The 18,038-nt window shown below is 38.0% G+C and overlaps 1 protein-coding gene across 11 annotated transcripts in view; it reads right to left on the bottom strand.

Annotated features, from left to right (window-relative positions):
- Positions 1 to 4,021: 4,021 nt before the first annotated feature.
- The window catches only part of Nrxn3 (neurexin 3), a 1,578,315-nt gene continuing 1,564,298 nt past the window's right edge, over positions 4,022 to 18,038 (bottom strand). For 7 of the 11 annotated variants that reach the window (XM_052185308.1, XM_052185307.1, XM_052185310.1 and 4 more), the window contains one exon: positions 4,022 to 4,323. In XM_052185308.1, the coding sequence (XP_052041268.1) occupies positions 4,022 to 4,323 (302 nt within the window). Of the gene's footprint in view, positions 4,948 to 18,038 lie in introns of all 11 variants that reach the window. The other 4 variants (XM_052185306.1, XM_052185305.1, XM_052185312.1 and 1 more) reach the window with 2 other exon arrangements.

Here is an 18,038-nt window from a genome sequence, read left to right on the forward strand (position 1 = left end):
GCAGATTTCTAGACATTTGTTTAAATTATGCTAGACACATTTGTGTAATTAAATGTCAATGATATATGTTTGGTAGCTGGGGTTATGCTTCTCAATTGTGTGTAGTAAACCTTGAAATGACTTGGCTATACTGTTTGATAATTACTAAGTAAATTATTTTACTGTGTTTCGTTTGTGATGTAGAATATCCAAGGAGAGAAGGAACTTGCTACATAGAGAATAGGACATAACTAACAACACGAAAGAGGCTAGTATGAAGAAATTCTCTATATTGAAAACAAGGTAAAGATCTTTATATTATTTTAAGTGATTTTCAAACCTAAAAATCCTACCTTGCATAATTAAGTCACTGAGTTTTTATTATTTATTTATTTATTTATTTATTTATTTATTTATTTATATTTTTGCAGAAGAGAAATCTCAGAGTCTGTGTAATTGAGCCATGTGTACTCAGTAGTCCATCTGGGACATCAACCAACTGCACCTAACCTTAGAGTCCATGTGTTGTGCATTGACTTCCAGGTAAACATAATGTGACTATTAACATGATCTGAAAGGTATTAAACTGGTTTTGCTTGAGCTATTTGTGGTCTATTCCTTCATCTTCGAAGCAGATTAAACAGATTATAAAGATCAAAGCAACAGAGTACCTGGCACATCATGGATATTGATTTTTTTAAAGTAATTATTAAGTAATTATCTGAGATAATAACTACAAGAAAGAACTTCACTTATTTTGGCATCATTGTACCTGATTTCAACCCATTCACAAGAAAGTCAACAGTCTAACTATGCCACTAACAAAACGTGAAGGCACATAATGGTATCTTTTAAAACCGAATAGAGGACAGTTGTTTAGTTAAATATAAAATTGGGGATCATGGTGCAAAATGGGGTGCATCCTAGTTGGCAAATGAAATGTGTGTCGAAAGTCCCATTGCTATGAAAACAGTACAAGCTAAAGTGAGCAGATGAAGAATCTGATGGGTGGAAACTCTAGAAAGTAACTGCTAACACTTAGAAGCTCATTCAAGTTCTGTGTTATAATTCGGTGGGGCTTTGTATTGTGTTCTGTACTCTGATGGAAAACTTAGCAAAAAGGATACCCAAAGCTTTCTGCTTAAGGTTATGTCTGAATATAATTACTGAATAGTGCTCAGCATGTTTTGACTTATAGAAAACACTTAAAGATACCAAACAGTTTTGATAGCAAAGCCTCCAGCAGTGTTTTTCAGAATACAATGCTTCTGCCATCTTACCTCTCTGGAGTGTAGCTTCTCCTCCTCTTGGTCCATGATAGCAGTCTGAACACAAAGACCTCCAGTAGACCGAGGATTAACTCATCTCATGAATACACCCTTTGGATCACTCTATAATTAGTACTTGGTCAGGACAGCCTGTAGCACATGAGAGTGGCTCTAGTTTCTTCTACTCTTAAAATATTAACCACACTTAGCTGTGCACCCAATCTTTTACCTCCATTAAGAAAATAAACATGCACCATCATACAGGGTTTTGGGAAGAACATTTTATTGCTAAGCATATCCATGAACGAAAAAGCAAATGGGAAAGAAAAGAGAAAAGGGGAAAAGAAAAAAAGCAGGAACATCACAACATTATGAAAAAAATCTCTTTCAGGGTCTGCAAAGAATACAACAGGAATCCGATGAAAGCTCACATACAGAATGCAGAAGCTCCCATAAAACTGTCCAAATATTAACTTACACTAAAAGGAGTAATGAGTACAAATGAGTTTTTTACTCCCATTGAAAAAAAATGGAAAGAAAGAAAGGAGAAGGTCATTTCACAAGATCTCACGACTCCAAAGAACAGCAATCTGTCACAGACATCGAGATATAATCAACTTCATACAGGCTGGGCCACTTATCTAAAATCGTGCTTAGACATCCTTTTAAGGTCCCGTCTTTTTAATGACAACAACGAAAAAGGAAAACTCTTAACACATTGAAATCTCAGATAAGGAGGAACACCGCTTTCCATACACATCAGAAAAGGCTGCCGTTGTTTTAGACTGTGCCTTCTGCCCCATGTCTTTAAGATATTGGTTTTTCAAAGTCAAATATTCATGCAACTTACAAAGACCAGCAAGAGTAGATTTCTAAATCTAAACAGCTGATTGGTTTTCATCTGTACAAAAGAAATTGTATATGCCTGCCCCTCCAGATGACACACTCCACCTCTGTGCGAGTATGTGTCGTTTTTTCTTCTTGCTTTTTGAATGGCTATGGCAACAAAACCAGTTTTGTTTTGTTTTTTTTTATTATTATTACTCTGTACATTGTTTCCTCTTTACAAAAAGAAGACAGAAAGAGAATGGGACACAAACCAAATAAACAGAAAGGAAATAACAGTTCTTAAAGCGGTATGCACATACACGACTAAGGGTTATACCAGCAAAAATGTAGTAAAATATGTAAACAAAATCTGAGAAGTTTCTGTTGTTTGTTGTTTAAATTCTCTTTGACACAGTTAACTGTGACAAAATGAAAACTCACACTTTCTTCACATTTTAAGGTTTACTTTTTTGTTGTTTTGTTATTTTTCTTTTAAAATAACATTCTCATTCCACTTCAAGACTTTAACAGATTTCTGTGTCAGTCATCCCATCAAACATACCATGATAAATATATCTGTATATATATATATTTATTTATATATATTATACTATTAAATTCCTTTTTGTGTGTGTGTCACAGCAGCTTTATTCATTTATTTATTTGTCTTTAAAAAAAGATGGGCGAAAGGAGACATGAGGAGATGGAAAGGATTTACTCACATCAGGCTACAAAGTTAAACCATATGCAAACCGTTATCATGTTGGGGGTGGGGAAATAACTATGGTTTTCACACTCGGCCGTGATGTGGCTTGTGTGACCATTTGTGGTTGCGTTACAAGTTGGGAACTCCCCTGCAGTCTGTTGAAACAGACCCTAGCATTGTCTTTTCGGTTTTTGAGTTTTTTTTCTCTTTGTTTGCATGCATTTCACAGGTCCGGTCCACCCCCTTTCCCTTCTTCCCTTCTCTCGGAAAGGCTCTGCTTCAACTTGTGGGGCTTATGTTTCCCCATTCACACATTTTGGGTTGATGGACAGGGACAGTATTTGTTAAGTGAAACCAATAGCTCCGATAACACCAGCCCCAAACCCATCAGTTGTAGGTTTGAGTGGCAAATATTGGTATTAGATCTTGGGGACCTGCTTTTCAGACGAATTGTCACCCCCACACCGGTTCACCAAAGCATTAGGAAACTAACAATTGGTTCTAGAGACACCACAACCTGCTACATGGAGTGAATGCCATGGTAGATTTTGAGTTCATATGGCAAGAGTCTCATACTTTTGTTCTGATTATTTTTCTTTTCCTTTTCTTCTTATGTGCAGTCATTGTCAAAAAAATAAATGAAAACCCAAAAGCTCTTTTCCCCTCAGATCTTGGAAAGTTACACTCACACTGGCCAGAACCAGATAAGGGTATTTCTGGGTTTTTTGTATTGTTTTGCTTATGTTTTTTTAAGCATTTTTCTTTTCTCATTTTTTTGTGTTTTTTTTTTACATAATTAAACAAACAAACAAAAAATAACCCAACATTGTTACAGTCAAGATTCACAAACATCATTACAGACTCACTTGGGGCTATGGAAAAAGTAAGCCATGTAGTCTTCTACCCCTTTCCAAATGTCCTGGAGAGAAGGAAGCTTCCAAGGTCATGTGGAGTCATGGACTTGCTCCAGGGCACTAAGTGTGCGGTTTTTATGATACAGCAGGGCAGAGAGAATTTTCTGTCTCCGGGCCAAGGCTGCAACCGTGCAGCGTGGCTCACCATTACAGAGAGAGATACACCATCATATGTGTCCTTTTAAAAATGGTTTTTCCCACCATAGTCGTGGTATACCCCATCTCACAGAACACATCCAACAAGTTAAATCTCATTGTCAAAGTATTCAGGTGTGTGTATATAAATAATTCTGTTTTAAATTCGCATACGACTGGTGGTGTTATGTTTACACATAATATTCCTTGTCCTTGTTTTTCTGTTTCTTATGGCCGCTCTTGGAGCTGGCTTGCTTCTCTTTCAGGAGAGTGCCGTTGCTCTGGGCCGAGTTGCTGATGTAGTTCCTCGTCTCATCCACTTGATAGGACCCCTCGTCCCTGTTCCTGTACTTGTACATGGCGTACAGGAGGATCAAGATGCAGAGGGCGGCAGCAGCCACAATGCCGACGACCATCCCTGTTGTACTGCTGGACTCCCGGATCACCTCTGAGGCCCCCGGAACCCGTCTGATTCCTGGCTCCGTGGGGTTTGCTGTGGGCACATTACGGAACATGGGGGAAGTAATTAGTGGGCTCTTCAGTTTGGTGCTGTCTAGCTCATAGGCAGTGGGCAACGGAAGCAAGACTATATCAGGCTGGGGTTTGAGATCACGGTTATTCATTTTGCCAGCTGGCAATTTGGGCACCATCCCAGACGAGGAGGACGCTGTGAAGCGGATCAGCTCAGGGGACAAAGAGGTGGTTGTAGTTCTACTAGTTTCCGAGACTTTGTTAGGTCTAAAGTCCTTGGATTCCCACTTGGGCGCATGTGCTTTGTAGCCACCTTCGAAGATTGAAGTGGAAAGACTCTTATCTGTTACCAAGGAGAAGGTGGTGTAAAAATCTTCATCATCAGTAGGGGGCAGGTTAGAGTCAAAGGTTTCCCCTGAGCCATACCCAGATATCACCAAGCCATCATCATCACAACCATCGCTGCCTTGGTCCGACAAGCAAGGTAACCCCGCCTCAGAGGTCATGGACAGGGAATCTTTGGTGGTCTCAATAATGGTGAGGAGGGGGCGGAAGGTAGGGGGGAGTGTAATGGAGGGTACACGAGTAGCAATAGGAGGGGTAGCTAAAGGGTCTTCTACAAGAAGAGGAATAACTAATTCACCTCCTGGGATTGAAAAGAAAAAAAGACATAATTAGTACAGGGCATCAACACAGTTCATCATTACTCTAATGAATGCAGGGCAGAGGTTACACTTCTGAAATGACTATAAAATGAGCTGCATCTGCATATGGGTAATTTCTGGCTATTGCCTTATTATTCTGGGCAGAGATAGAGCTCATTATATGCATCTGCCCTACCCAAAATTTGGAACCTTGAAATCAGATCTTTGGATTTTAAAGATACTCTCAAGTGATTTCGAGTGGCAGAATCCAAACAGGCTGGTTTCAGGATCTTCTGGCAAGATAATGACTTTCAGTGAATAATGTTCTTAGAAATACTATGACGACTTCATGTGTGTGTCATATACACAGTGGCTTTCTTTATGGCTTTATCAACATGAATATGACATTTCTTTATTGCTTTCTTGGTTTCTATCTAGTAGCTCTCCAGAGCATGAAGATGATCTAGTTTCAATTTTACTGAGACCAAGATCAAGACCAAAGAACTGAAAAAGTTTCCTGGATTGTCTTGGGCTATCCTAATTTCCCATTTGCTAAGAGACAGGAACAAAGAACAGGCTTAAATCTTTATCCTGATGCATTTTGATTATGTGTCTCTCGAAACTCTCTTGACTTTTAAAATGACAACTTGCCTCTCATTAGCATAAGTTGGGCCTTGTGTATTCAAGGCTTTTATGTTATATGAAATATATGGTGAGCTAGAAGCTCCACTTTAAATAGGACTGGCTGGAAACTCATGTTTTGGTTGAGAAAAGTTGATTTAGCAAAGTCAATTTTGAAATCAGTGATTCCTTACTAGAGTTGCAAAAAATACATACTAGTTTACCCAGAAAGCTTCATCATTATATGATTACCAAACATGGAGACAACAGGGGAAAAGCAATTTAAGAATACCTCGTAAAAACATGGTGTTGTGCACATCACAGATTCAAGAAATACTCTGCCAGGTGAGTTGATCATTTAACCATAAGGCTGACATTTTTCTCCCATGTCAGCAAGACAACGTCTCTTTGGCATCTCTTTTCGATTGAATTGGAGCAATTTCAATTAGTCTCCACTTGTGTCTTATCACTGCATTTATTCTAGAAAGACATAGTCTAGCCATGTCCTAAAATTGTTTTAAATCATAGATTCTTTTCAAATTCCATAGAGAGATGCACTGAGACAGTTTTCAGGTGGAATAACTTTTAGTAACTATGGCTTCCTGCAGTGGGGAAGCTGAGACAGGACAGCCAGCAACCCATCAAACAAAGGAGATGCTCTACTTCCATTGATTTTGGAGAACAGTCTCTGAGATGAGCAGGAGGCCCTGGGCTTAAGAGAGAGGGATCTCTGAATTTAGAATATTAGGGAAGATACTAGTAGGTTATATGGTGTGGCTATTTCCCTCTACTGGAGCAGTATCTGTGATCTAGTCAAACTCACTCCCAAGAATAACATAATTTCACTCTACAGTTAGAAAGTTGAGATGATGATACAATACTATCAGAAGGCTCTTTCTGAGATGGATTTAAGGCCCTTGTATGTGCTATTGGTAATAGCTGTTGGTAGCTATTTTCCTGAGATGGGATGACTAGTGTGTGTACCTCTGTTAATAAATATACCCATTGTTCAGGATCCCACATCATCTATCAGTAACAAAGCCAGACTGGGCTTCGCAGCACATTCAATACTTCAGACTTTGGGGATCTTCCAGAGAGTGAAATCTTTAAGTTTGCCCCGTCTGCCATGATTCTTCCTATAAAGATTCATTCTTAGAGCAGTTCCACTTGGTATCCCACAACTTGTATCTTCAAACATCACCTGTGGCTCAGGAATATTGCATCTGTGCTGTCCTGGTTCCAGGTATGTTAAGAGGAGGGCCTGGTAACAAACACAGCAAAAGCCTTTGGCTGTTTCCCTATCCAGCCAATAATTGTGCTTCTCAGCAAGGGAGGGTTGGTCAGGGAAGAGTGCATCTAATTTATGTGAATCATTCAGAAGGGCAGGGACAATAGAGAGTTGTATGATTTCCCACCTAACAGGTAATTTTATTTTATGAAGGGAAGTAAATCAAGTATCTTCCCAAGAGTCTCAAGATGTCTGCAGTCTGGAGTCTCAGCTTGAGTTTCTATCCTACGTCTCAGAGTTTAAACCAGTTGAGCAAAATGATCTTTTCAGGATTTGCAGAGCTTCGGGTTTGCTTTGCTGGGCCAGTATGCCTATTTTTTTTTTTTTTTTTTACATTGTGAACATATATAATTCATATACCTTGCGACTTAGTTAATACATAATTTACACACTTTTGCTAGTTTTTATAAATGGGATTTGGAGCACAATTCCCTAAAGGTAAGCTAGCCCTAGAAACTAATCTTACACAAACTATTTTTCTTACATTTGTAGGGGTAGGGAGAGGTGTGCATGTGTTATATTCAGGTGGTCTGGGGAGAGGGCATTGTTTGGAGGGAAGCTCGCAGACATGAGAAAGAAGTAAGTACAATGTTACTTTCCAGGAGAGAACAAGACTGGGTGTTATTTTCAATAAAAAAAAAAAAACTGTGTGTCCTCTCTCTGCTACTGTGAGGTGTGTGTGTGAGAGAGAGAGACATAGAGAAAGAAAGACAGAGACACAAAGAGAACAAAGAGAGAGATACAGAGAAAGGCAGAGACAAAGAGAAATAGAGACACAGAGGTACAGAGAGACAGAGAAAAAACATAGATACAGAGAAAGACACACAGAGAGAGAGAGAGAGAGAGAGAGAGAGAGAGAGAGAGAGAGAGAGAGAGAGAGAAAGGCAGAGACAAAGAGAAATAGAGACACAGAGGTACAGAGAGACAGAGAGAAAAAACATAGATACAGAGAAAGACACACACACACACACACACACACACAGAGGGAGGGGAGGGGAGGGGAGGGGAGGGGAGGGGAGGGGAGAGGAGAGGGAGAGGAGAGGAGAGGAGAGGAGAGGGAGAGGAGAGGAGAGGAGAGGAGAGGAGAGGGAGAGGAGAGAGATTGGCACCCATTTGTCACAGGCAGTGTGCTATAGTCAGGACAATTTTCAGAACTGGTGCTGTATTTTTGTGTTTTTGTGGCAGAGTCTCCTCTTTTTGGCTGCTGTGTGTGCTCTACACTAGCAGGTTCTCAAGCCTCTAGGTGACTCCACTTGTGGGAGTGCAGAAATTACAATATAAGCCACCAATTCTGCAGTTTGGTGGGTCCTGGGGACACAGAACCCAGGTTGTCAGGCTTGGGAACCAAATGCTTTTACCTACAGCTGTCTGGCTGACTTTGGGTTCCCTTTAATCCTGGTTAACAGGAACAAACGTTCAGCATATGGCTTCATTACCAGCATAAGAACTGAGTAGTATGTTCCTCATGGCTACAACAGAAACATACCTCTTTAGCAAGGGAGGAGACCATATTGAAGAGGGAGAATCTCTGACCTGTTGAGAAGTGATTCATTTAAGTATAAATCCAAACTCTTTGACCTTTAAGGAAGATGAAGATCACTGTCTTCATGATCACTAGAGGGCATTTGTTTGTTATTTTACTGTACCATCTGAAACACTCAACTGGAGACTTAAATTTTACAGGTTTTTGTTTTGCTTTGTTTTGTTTTTTTCTTTTCTCGTTTCATTTCTTGCTCAAGCTTCTCAGGGTTGTTTAATAATCTACAAAACGTGGTCAGCTTCCAGTAGAACCAGGCCATTCCCCTGGTCTTTTCTCATCTAATAGTCTAGCAAGTATCTCTGATTTCAAAACAAAGTAAAAATCCAAACTTTCCAAACAGCATAGATAGAGGGTTTTAAGGCTTGCTAACTAGAAGTTTCTAACAGGCTGGTGAGTTTGAAAGTGAGGCGAGAGCAGTTTATTTTAAAAATAAAATGATGACTATCATATCTTAAGTAAAATCCAAAAATCTTTCAGAACTATCTTTCCTTTTCTTCAACATTTTTTTTATCCTGGTGTTGTACTGATAAGACATTATAAACAATGCCCTCTGCCCAGAAAGTTTGAGGCCAAAAATTTCTGGTCTCTACTTTCTGAAACTGTAGAAGCTTTCATATTTTTCTCTCTTCGCACTGCCCAGAATTAAGGCTGCCTGGAGTTTGACATGAAGCTGCCAGGCATGGAAGGACCAGTATTGCAAATGGGAATAATTATAGAATAGGTAAAACCTTTCAGGTAGCTGTAGATATGAGAACTGCCTGGAATAGGTATGTGAGTTAGGGTGTAAAATTACATTTAAATATTCCATTACTTACTTACTTACTTACTGACTGACTGACTCAATTAACTCATTTGTTTAGTAGATGTGTACATGTATCTGAATATGTGTGTGATTGTAGTGTGTAGTATATGTTCATGTGTGTGAGAATTTGTACACATTGCAGATGTCCTCTATAACTGCTGTATTTCTCTGATGTAGATTCCCTGAAACTGCAGCTTATGCTCCTCTGCTAGGCTGGCAACCAGCAGACCACAGAGATCCTCCTGGCTCTGCTCTCTGTAGTGCTGGGGTTACAGATACACATATGGAACCTTATCCTGCTAGTGTAGGTGTTGGGATCTGAATGTGGATCCTCATAGTCACAGAGCAAACAAGCCCTTATGGGCTCTGACGTCTCTCCCATCTCTGTAATCAATTTTAATATTAATTTTTGTCTTTAATAATTGAGATGAATACAGTAGCCAGTCAACCCTCTATATTATTGATTTATTGTATCAAGGGGGATTCAAGGGACTGCAGATAGAAATGCCTCTCCCCCACAGTGTCTGTACTGAACATGTGCAGATCATTTTTCCCATCATTGCCCCTAAAATGCATGTAGTCTAAGAACTTTGCACAGCATGTATGTTGCATTTGTGATTTTAACTAATACAGAGAATACTTAAAGACCAAGAAAGCTATGCACAGGTTCTATGCAAATTATGCCTCTTGTTTTATTTTGGACATCAGATCTAGATATGTTGTCCAAGCTGCTCTCAATCTTCTGGCCTCAAGCAAGAGCCTGAGCTTCCCAAGTAGCTAGGATAATAGCAGCATACCTGGCTGACTGTGATATTTGGTTTAAGGGAGTCTTAGTTTCCTTCCCCATCACTGTGATAAAGCATTCTGAAAAGAGCAATTTGAAGCAGGAAGGGTTTATTTTGGCTCATGGTTCAAAGTTACAGTTCGTATTGGAGGCTTAACCGGTGGGAGCTTCCGGGAGCTGGTCACATTGCATCCAGAATCAGCAACAAGGAATGCTTGTGTTCAGTTTTCCTCCCTTATTTTTATATAATTCAACATCCTGCTCCAGGGAATGATGTCACTCACGGTGGATGAGTTTTCCTATATCCGTTAATCTAATCAAAATAATTCCTTACAAGGCTGATCAGAAGCCTGTCTTCCCAGGCACTTAAATACACACAAATGTTGGTATCAGAGAGGTACCTAGAACCAACCCTCCAGGTCAACTGATCCTAGAGAGCATAAATGTATTCATGTGTTCATATACTCATCTTCATAAGAAGTGAGGGGGCAGAGGATGCATTTCTTAAGAATGATGCAATAGCTAATAATATGATCCTCCATTATAAAGACTATATTATGATCAACCCTGTCTCTAAGCATAGAAACAGGCAAGAGTCACAGTCAAGTCTCATAGTAACAGGCAGAGAGCTATGAAACCTGGAATATACCAACATCCTAATTTTTATGTCATCTCTGGAATTTTTCCTTGGTTTAGAATAAGAATAATCTGTATTCTTTAATGTTAGCATCTTAAAATTGGGAATATACATTTTTTTTGACAAGGCTGTGCTTTTCCTTAAACTAGAGAGCTCACTGGGGATATAAAAGGTCTATTTTAGCCCTGAAGGCTGCCCTGCTTTTTTTGCTCTATGAGTGTATTTATAGATATATAATTCATGCCTCTAGGGCTGATATCTAGCAAAAGGGTCTGTCTGCCATTGCAAAAGACAGTGTATTAAAAATTCAGTAGAACTCTTCTGAACTGTAAGGATGTTGTCAGTGATGGCAAATGTAGTGGGTCATCTAAAAAAAAACAAAACAAGAACCAAGACCAGCATGAAGTTTCAATGTGGCTCAGGCCTTTCTGCCTCTCTGGAGACAGCTGACTCTGAAAGGTCACAAATATACAAATAGAATGATGCTAAGCAGAGAGCCTCTGAAGAGGACTCCATGTTCCAATTGCTGGAATTCTCTTATGTCTATTTCGGTTCTTCACCTTATCTCTGATTTGCATTATTCTCATCCACTCAATATATAAATACACTAATTTGGTGGCATAGGAGTGAGTACTTCGATGCACAGATATGCTGACCATTTAGCCATTAAATGGCTCTACATTGATGACCTTCAGAAAAATCTTGCCTGGACAATCACTGCCAGTACAAGTAGAAAAAAAAAAAAAAAACACCAGAAAAACTTGAGTGTATCAAAGGAGCATAATTTATATTTAACATGATGAGATTCTTCAGTTAAACCCTCTAAGTAACACACACACACACACACACACACACACACACACACACACACACACACTCCTTAAAAAAGTAGTAAATGGTTTATCTGGAAAGAGTTTAATTAGGAAAAGCTACCAAATGTGTTTTTTACATATGTCCAAGAAAGATGAGCCAAACAGCTTGATGTAATTATGTGTAGTGAACTAGGGGATGCCAAGTGAAGTTTTCCCTTCTTTATTACTTACAAGCTTTACTTCTAACTCATGAAGTCTAGACTTATGTTAGCATTGGAATTATGCATATAAACTACATGATTCGGTTATCTTTCTTTAACTCCAAGGAAAATGGGAATAATAGAGTCCATTCCAAGCTACTACACACTGCACTGCCACCCAGAAATGCTTTACCAGTTTTATCAACATTTTGAAGTATAAACACTCCAGCCATTGGTCCGTTTCTCTGTCCTTTTTAATGCAATTGACTTATATGCAAAGATATTAACACTCAGGGTTCAAGAGGAAATTTTCATCATAGACTTTGTGGAAAGATTAATAATCATTGAAAGCTCTTGTATTTGGAAAAATGTGATTAACCTCTAATAAAATTGATAGTTTTATTTCAACAAACATAAAGACTTTAATATGATTAGGTATATTAACACCCCTTTCTAGAGAATTTTATCTTTTAAATCTGAAATTCTATTCAACATGTCAAGAACATAAAATTGCTTGAACTCAGGTGAAGAGAGCTCATTCATTAACGTTCCCAGGATGAAAATACATCTTCTATTCGCCTCTCGGTTTGATATTTCTTATAACAGTTCTAGATAACAGTGATATCTAGAATTAAAGTTATAACATATGACTTCATGTAAAAGATTGCATGGTGCCTCTTATCAGCCCTGCTCTTGTGATGTGTAGCTCTACACTGACCAAAACAACCTTAAGATTGAGGCATTGTCTCAACCCAGAGTTACAGAATAGAGACACTTACCCAGGGACTTTCTAAATCAAAGATGAATTCTGAAAACAACTCTGCATCTTCTTGAAACAAGCATAGGATACCTATGAAGCTTACCTGATAAAATCCTGCAGGGTGAATAGAAAGGGGAAAGGAGAGGGAGACAGAGGAGAAGACAGGACCGAAAGGAAGGAGAACACTTGAGCCTTCTCCCTGTGTGTACATGATGCAATGTGCTTTTGCCAGAAGTTGGGTGTATTCATTGGAAGGCATCAAAATCAAAGCACAACACTGTAAACACCTGGGATTCTTGATGTCTTTATTCTGGGTAAAATTGATTTTGTAGCCTGTGGTGAAGATGATAGCGTAATCTTGAAGAACCACTCTACCACAGTCACTTGAGAGTACCTTATTTCCCCTTTGCTGAAAGAAAATAAGATAAAGGGCTGATTTCCCTGAATATCTTCTAAGGAATTAAATTAAGGATGAAATTACCACTGATGATACTTGGAACTATCTCAAGTCAATTTAGGGGTGGGGGCGCATGCCTTCCATTTGCTGTAACCAATTTTAATATCCAACTTTAGAGTAACCAATACTGTAAAGGGTTTAAAGTCAGTGGCTAAAAATAAGCTTAATGAGCTTAGAGCAAGACCAGCCTTCTCTCAGTTGATAAGAACTGGATATCTATGCTCTTTAATTAACAGTAGAACTCCTATTGATTATTGAATGCAATTCAGCACAAATCAGAACAGTGAAAATAAAGCAAAAAAGACCTAGATAAAATAAAAATATTTAATATAGTTTTCAAAATCATACATAAGAAGAAAATAAAAATAACATCATAGCCAAAACAAATTAAGCAGAAGGATAGCAAATAATACCAACAAGGCATTCACAATATAAGAACACAGAGCAAAGGAAAATAAAAATAAAACAGCTGGATAGATAGATAGGTAGATAGGTAGCTAGATAGATAGAAGCAGAATTTCAATATAGGCAAAATAATCAAAATTATAACAGAAAAGCATACCATATTAATTTATAGTCAACTTACATCAACAAATTGCCCGCATGTTTTTTGGCATGGAAGAAAAAATTTACAAAAGAAAGTTGTGTAAGAATGCTCTTGGACAAATAGAATTGCCACATTCTTGAAACTTGCTTTTTGTTGTTGTTGTTGTTATTGTTGTTGTTATTTCTTAAAAACTTTTGAGCAAAATGTCTAATTTTTCAAATATAGTAATTTACAACAGAGGATGATACGGGGAAGCAACAGCACATACATTCACACCACATAACATGAAAAGAAAAAAATCTGCACTTTAACAATTTTTACTTTGGAGGGCCTTAGGAGGGCATTGGTTTTTAAATTTAAAATAGTTCTTCTTTCTATGACTGAAAATGGAAAAAAAGGTAATTTGCCTTTAAAAAAAATCTATGAGTCTATGGGGTTTGGAATGAATTTCTTCATTGTAAGTTTTCAGGTATATATTTAGATTTGTATTGTCTTTTTGACAAATTTTAGATTTTCCTTAATTTAGGGGAATGGATGACAGCACATAAATCTTAACAACGCTAAAGAAGGGGGGAGTATGGGAAAGGAGGGGTGTGGCAAGGGGAGGGGTGTGTCTATGAGTGTACTACACAGGAGATGAAGATGAGAGGGGTAAATGTGTAAGCGAGTCGCCATGTCCATGTAAGGGCGGCACGGAGTGATCTAGCTGCATTAGAGCTTCTGGCTGTAAGGAAGGGATGGGCAATATACAAAAACAAATGAGCCCACACATGCCCGTCTACGGAAATCAAGAACAGAACTCTAACACTGACAATCTCACACACCCTAAGCTGCAACTTCTTCAACATGCACTTACTACAAAATCATTACAGTTTTATCATCATGAGATTTTTCAAATCATAAAAAGCACTTAAACTTTTTTTCCTCCTCCTCAAAATAGACAAAGTACATAAAATAATATTACTTATACTCAAGATCAAAAGGTTAAAAGCAAAATCAAGGAGACTAGAGCTATGCATTCAAGTTGAACAACTTCATCGGCAGCCCCACAGCCTCATCTGGAGCTGGGAGTAGAAAGATTCAGAGACCGGATGATAGGTAATGTTGAGCAGAGAGCCCACAGACCGGGCTGCTATGAGTCCTCTGTACAGAAATGGTATGTTCCAAATGACATCATCCACTTTGCACAAGCCACCCATGATTTGTAGCATGATTTGCCAATTAGACTGGCTCATCTGAAAGACGAGGATGTGAGGTCCCGCAGCTGAAGTTGTTCGGTATTTAAAGAAAGAGTGTGGAAAAAAAACTGCAGAAAACAATTTATAATTTTTTCCTCATTATTTTGGAAAATCAACTCTAAAGATAAAGATCTAGCAGTTAAAAATAAATACATTGATATATATTTATAATACAAAAACATTTAATTTCCAAACAGGAAGGGAGAAAATAACAAAAAATAAAGTTTTTTTTTAAAGAGATGAACAACCAGACGCACACGTTGAGAAGGCACAGACAGAGCGGTCAGGGGACGTGGCTTTATAGTCACATTGCTTTTGCTGGTTTTTATTTGATTTTTTTTAGATTTGGATCATTGATTCCCTTCCCCCCTTTGTGATAGCCAAACTTGAAAACAAATTCTGATATTTCTTTGGAAGTTGCATTTTGATTTTGTTTCTCTTAAAAAAAAAATAAAAAGGGCGTGCAGTCTGGATGTACGTCCTAAGAAGACAGTTCAAAGAGAAGGCAGGGATTGTCTATCACCCCTGAACAATTGGGATGTCAATCAAGTTAACGCATGCTTAAAGTAAGTTGCATTTAGGGAAAATAGAAAAACAGAACAACAGGCTGGGTTAGGTAGAGAGGTCAGCAAGACAAAACCAATTTGGGACAGGAAAAAGAAACTGAGTTTTGACTTATGCTTTTCCAGTAGGGGAGAAACACTGCAGAGGACGTCCTTTCAGGTTTCAGGTGCATTATTTGTGTGTGTGTGTGTGTGTGTGTGTGTGTGTGTGTGTGTGTGTGTGTGTGTGAAAAGGAGGCTGTAGTGAAATGAATTGAAATACGATAGAGCAGTTCCCCAGTTATTTGAAACTTTTCCGGGGGACTTCCCTAGAAGGTATAGTTTATAAGGTATACCAGGACTTCTACGGTAAGTAACATTACTTCATGAGTATTCTTATTTTTTTCTTTTAAACTGAAAGAGTACCAATGGTTTACAGCAGGATGTCAAACTGTACTTTATGAATAGAAGAATAACTGATGTCCAAAGAAGACATCAGCATCGGTATCTGCAACGATGCATTGTGTCTGAGGGAAATGGTGTCTGTTTTCTAGAGACTAATTTGAGAGGAGAGAAAACATTACATCCAATCTACATTAAGAAAAGTAGGCAGGAGCCTGTGAATGTCTTAAACCTGTGTGCATATGTATTCGTGAGGTATGTGTGTGAGCATTGAGATAGATATTTAAAAACGGAAGAAAGGAAAGAGGTTTTTACAAATAGCCTCATCCCCTACTGGAAGAGATCACGGAAATTATAATCATCATTATATCCCTGTGAGAACTATAATTTTCAACCAAGGACTGGGAAACCCGGGTAGGCAAACCCCAAAGGTAAGACACTTGAGAGCGCTTGGGTCTGACAGCCAATTCCAACCACTTCAAAGAACCCCTTTGGGTGACTTTGACAAATTGAATGAATTTCAAAAATTAGGAGAACTTCTGCCCCCTAGGAGACGCCCCTTTTATTATTTTATTTTAAACAGAATTGTAGTAATATGTCCCCATGGGTCAGTCCGTACCAAGATTTTTAGTCTCTGGTTTAATAACGTTAATCATTATTTTTGGAACTTCACAAAGTGCAGCTGGAATGTTTTTATACGGAAGGAAGACAATTCCATTATTAAAAGGAAAACCCTTATTGTCATTTGGTTGAACTTTTGACTATCAGTATTTTTAACAGTAAATTTTATTTAGTGAGGAAACTCTGGGAAGTGCTAAGGTTTTAAGGCATTGAATGACTCTCATAAGACTTCATTTGGGAATACTCACATAGACTACCTTTTGTTTCTCATGCCACTATTGAAAGCAGAAAACAAAGTTTGTCAACGTGCAAAAGCTGAAGAATGCAGTCCTATCAGGGTATTCAGATTCCATACTAATGGGTGGTGTTTACAGGAATCTATCATCAATCCTAAGGTTTCTGTGGAGTAATTTACTTATCTCAAAAGTGCTTGTTTTCAAACCCTTACAAAGTAGGACACCACTTATTCTCCAGAAATCACTGGTTTGGGCAATTCAACACACTAAAATTTAGGGTTAGCACTTTGCAAATTAAAAAAAAAAAAGGAATATGTATTTTTTTAAATCCATGGAAGCCATAATTTCAAATAAAACCAACACACCCTGGATGTAGAAAGCATATCAATTTTTATAATACAAGTTAGTATCCAATCATTAGTAGCCAAATGTGAAACTGCTTTGCTCTCCAATGCAATATACAAACTAATATGCATTCTTAGTCATGGCATAGGTTCATGCTTATTGTTCATTATCTATCTATATTCACTTTAAGTTTTTCAACAAGTATATGTTACATATTTATAGCTCTTCTAAATGTTAATAACGTGTTTCAGTTATTTTTGTCTTTGAGAACAAATAATTCGGTAATTCAATTTAAAACAGCATATTCTGATGTAACCATTTCTATCTCAGCATGTCCTAATAGCCCCATCAAAATGGAAAATATAATGCTTACAAAGTAAGTACTATAAGCTAGAATTTCACAGGTCAGAATTCAGTGTTGAAAGTTCTTTTCCGCCGAAGGCATACATTTCTAAACTACTGGGTGGAAGTGAAGCTGGAAAAGCTGATGGATATACTCATGTAGCTTGTGTTCAAGCCTTTACCTATCTTGGACGCAGGTCCTCCTTCTAATAAGACATGCCTTAAACATGAGAAGATAAAGAGCCAATGGCAAAGCTCAAATGAATGACACTAAATTTCCATGAGTACTTGACTTTCTCACTCAAAATATTGGGGGGACGGGGGAGGTATCTGTCTCAAGAGTTTCACTACAAGTTTGAAAACTTACAGCAGCACCAAGGAGTTTCAAATCATTTGCAGTAGATTTATAAAGAAATGATTATGATTTTTTATGTCTACAAAAGGAAAGGATTCTTATGGGAGAAACAACGGCTCAATTCTGCATCACACATTGGCCTAGAATGAATATGTTGACTTTGCATAGATGTGGAATCAGAAGAAAGTGAGTCTGGCTAAGATCTTTGAGTCAGTATGAACCTTCCTACACCTTGGCATGTCATGGTATCACATGTGACAAAACTTGCTTTACATATGATACTTGTTTCTAAGTAAAAATGTTTAATATTTTGTTTTTAATGCTAAGCAAAACGTTTCATGCATTGTTTGTTCCAGACTCATTTTCCACACTTAAATATTGTAGGTAGGAAGAGAGAAAGGCTAAATTTTCAAGATAGAAGAGTGCAGATATCATCAAATCCAATACTCATAGCTGCATTTCTGTGTTAATCTCGGGTTCATTCTACCTTCATTTTACAACTTATGAAAGTAGATAAGAATGCGCAAGGTATTCCAGAACACATTATTATGCTTTAAAAATGAG

The sequence above is a fragment of the Apodemus sylvaticus genome, chromosome 6 (genome assembly GCF_947179515.1).
Source record: "Apodemus sylvaticus chromosome 6, mApoSyl1.1, whole genome shotgun sequence".
Taxonomy (NCBI): Eukaryota; Metazoa; Chordata; class Mammalia; order Rodentia; family Muridae; genus Apodemus; species Apodemus sylvaticus.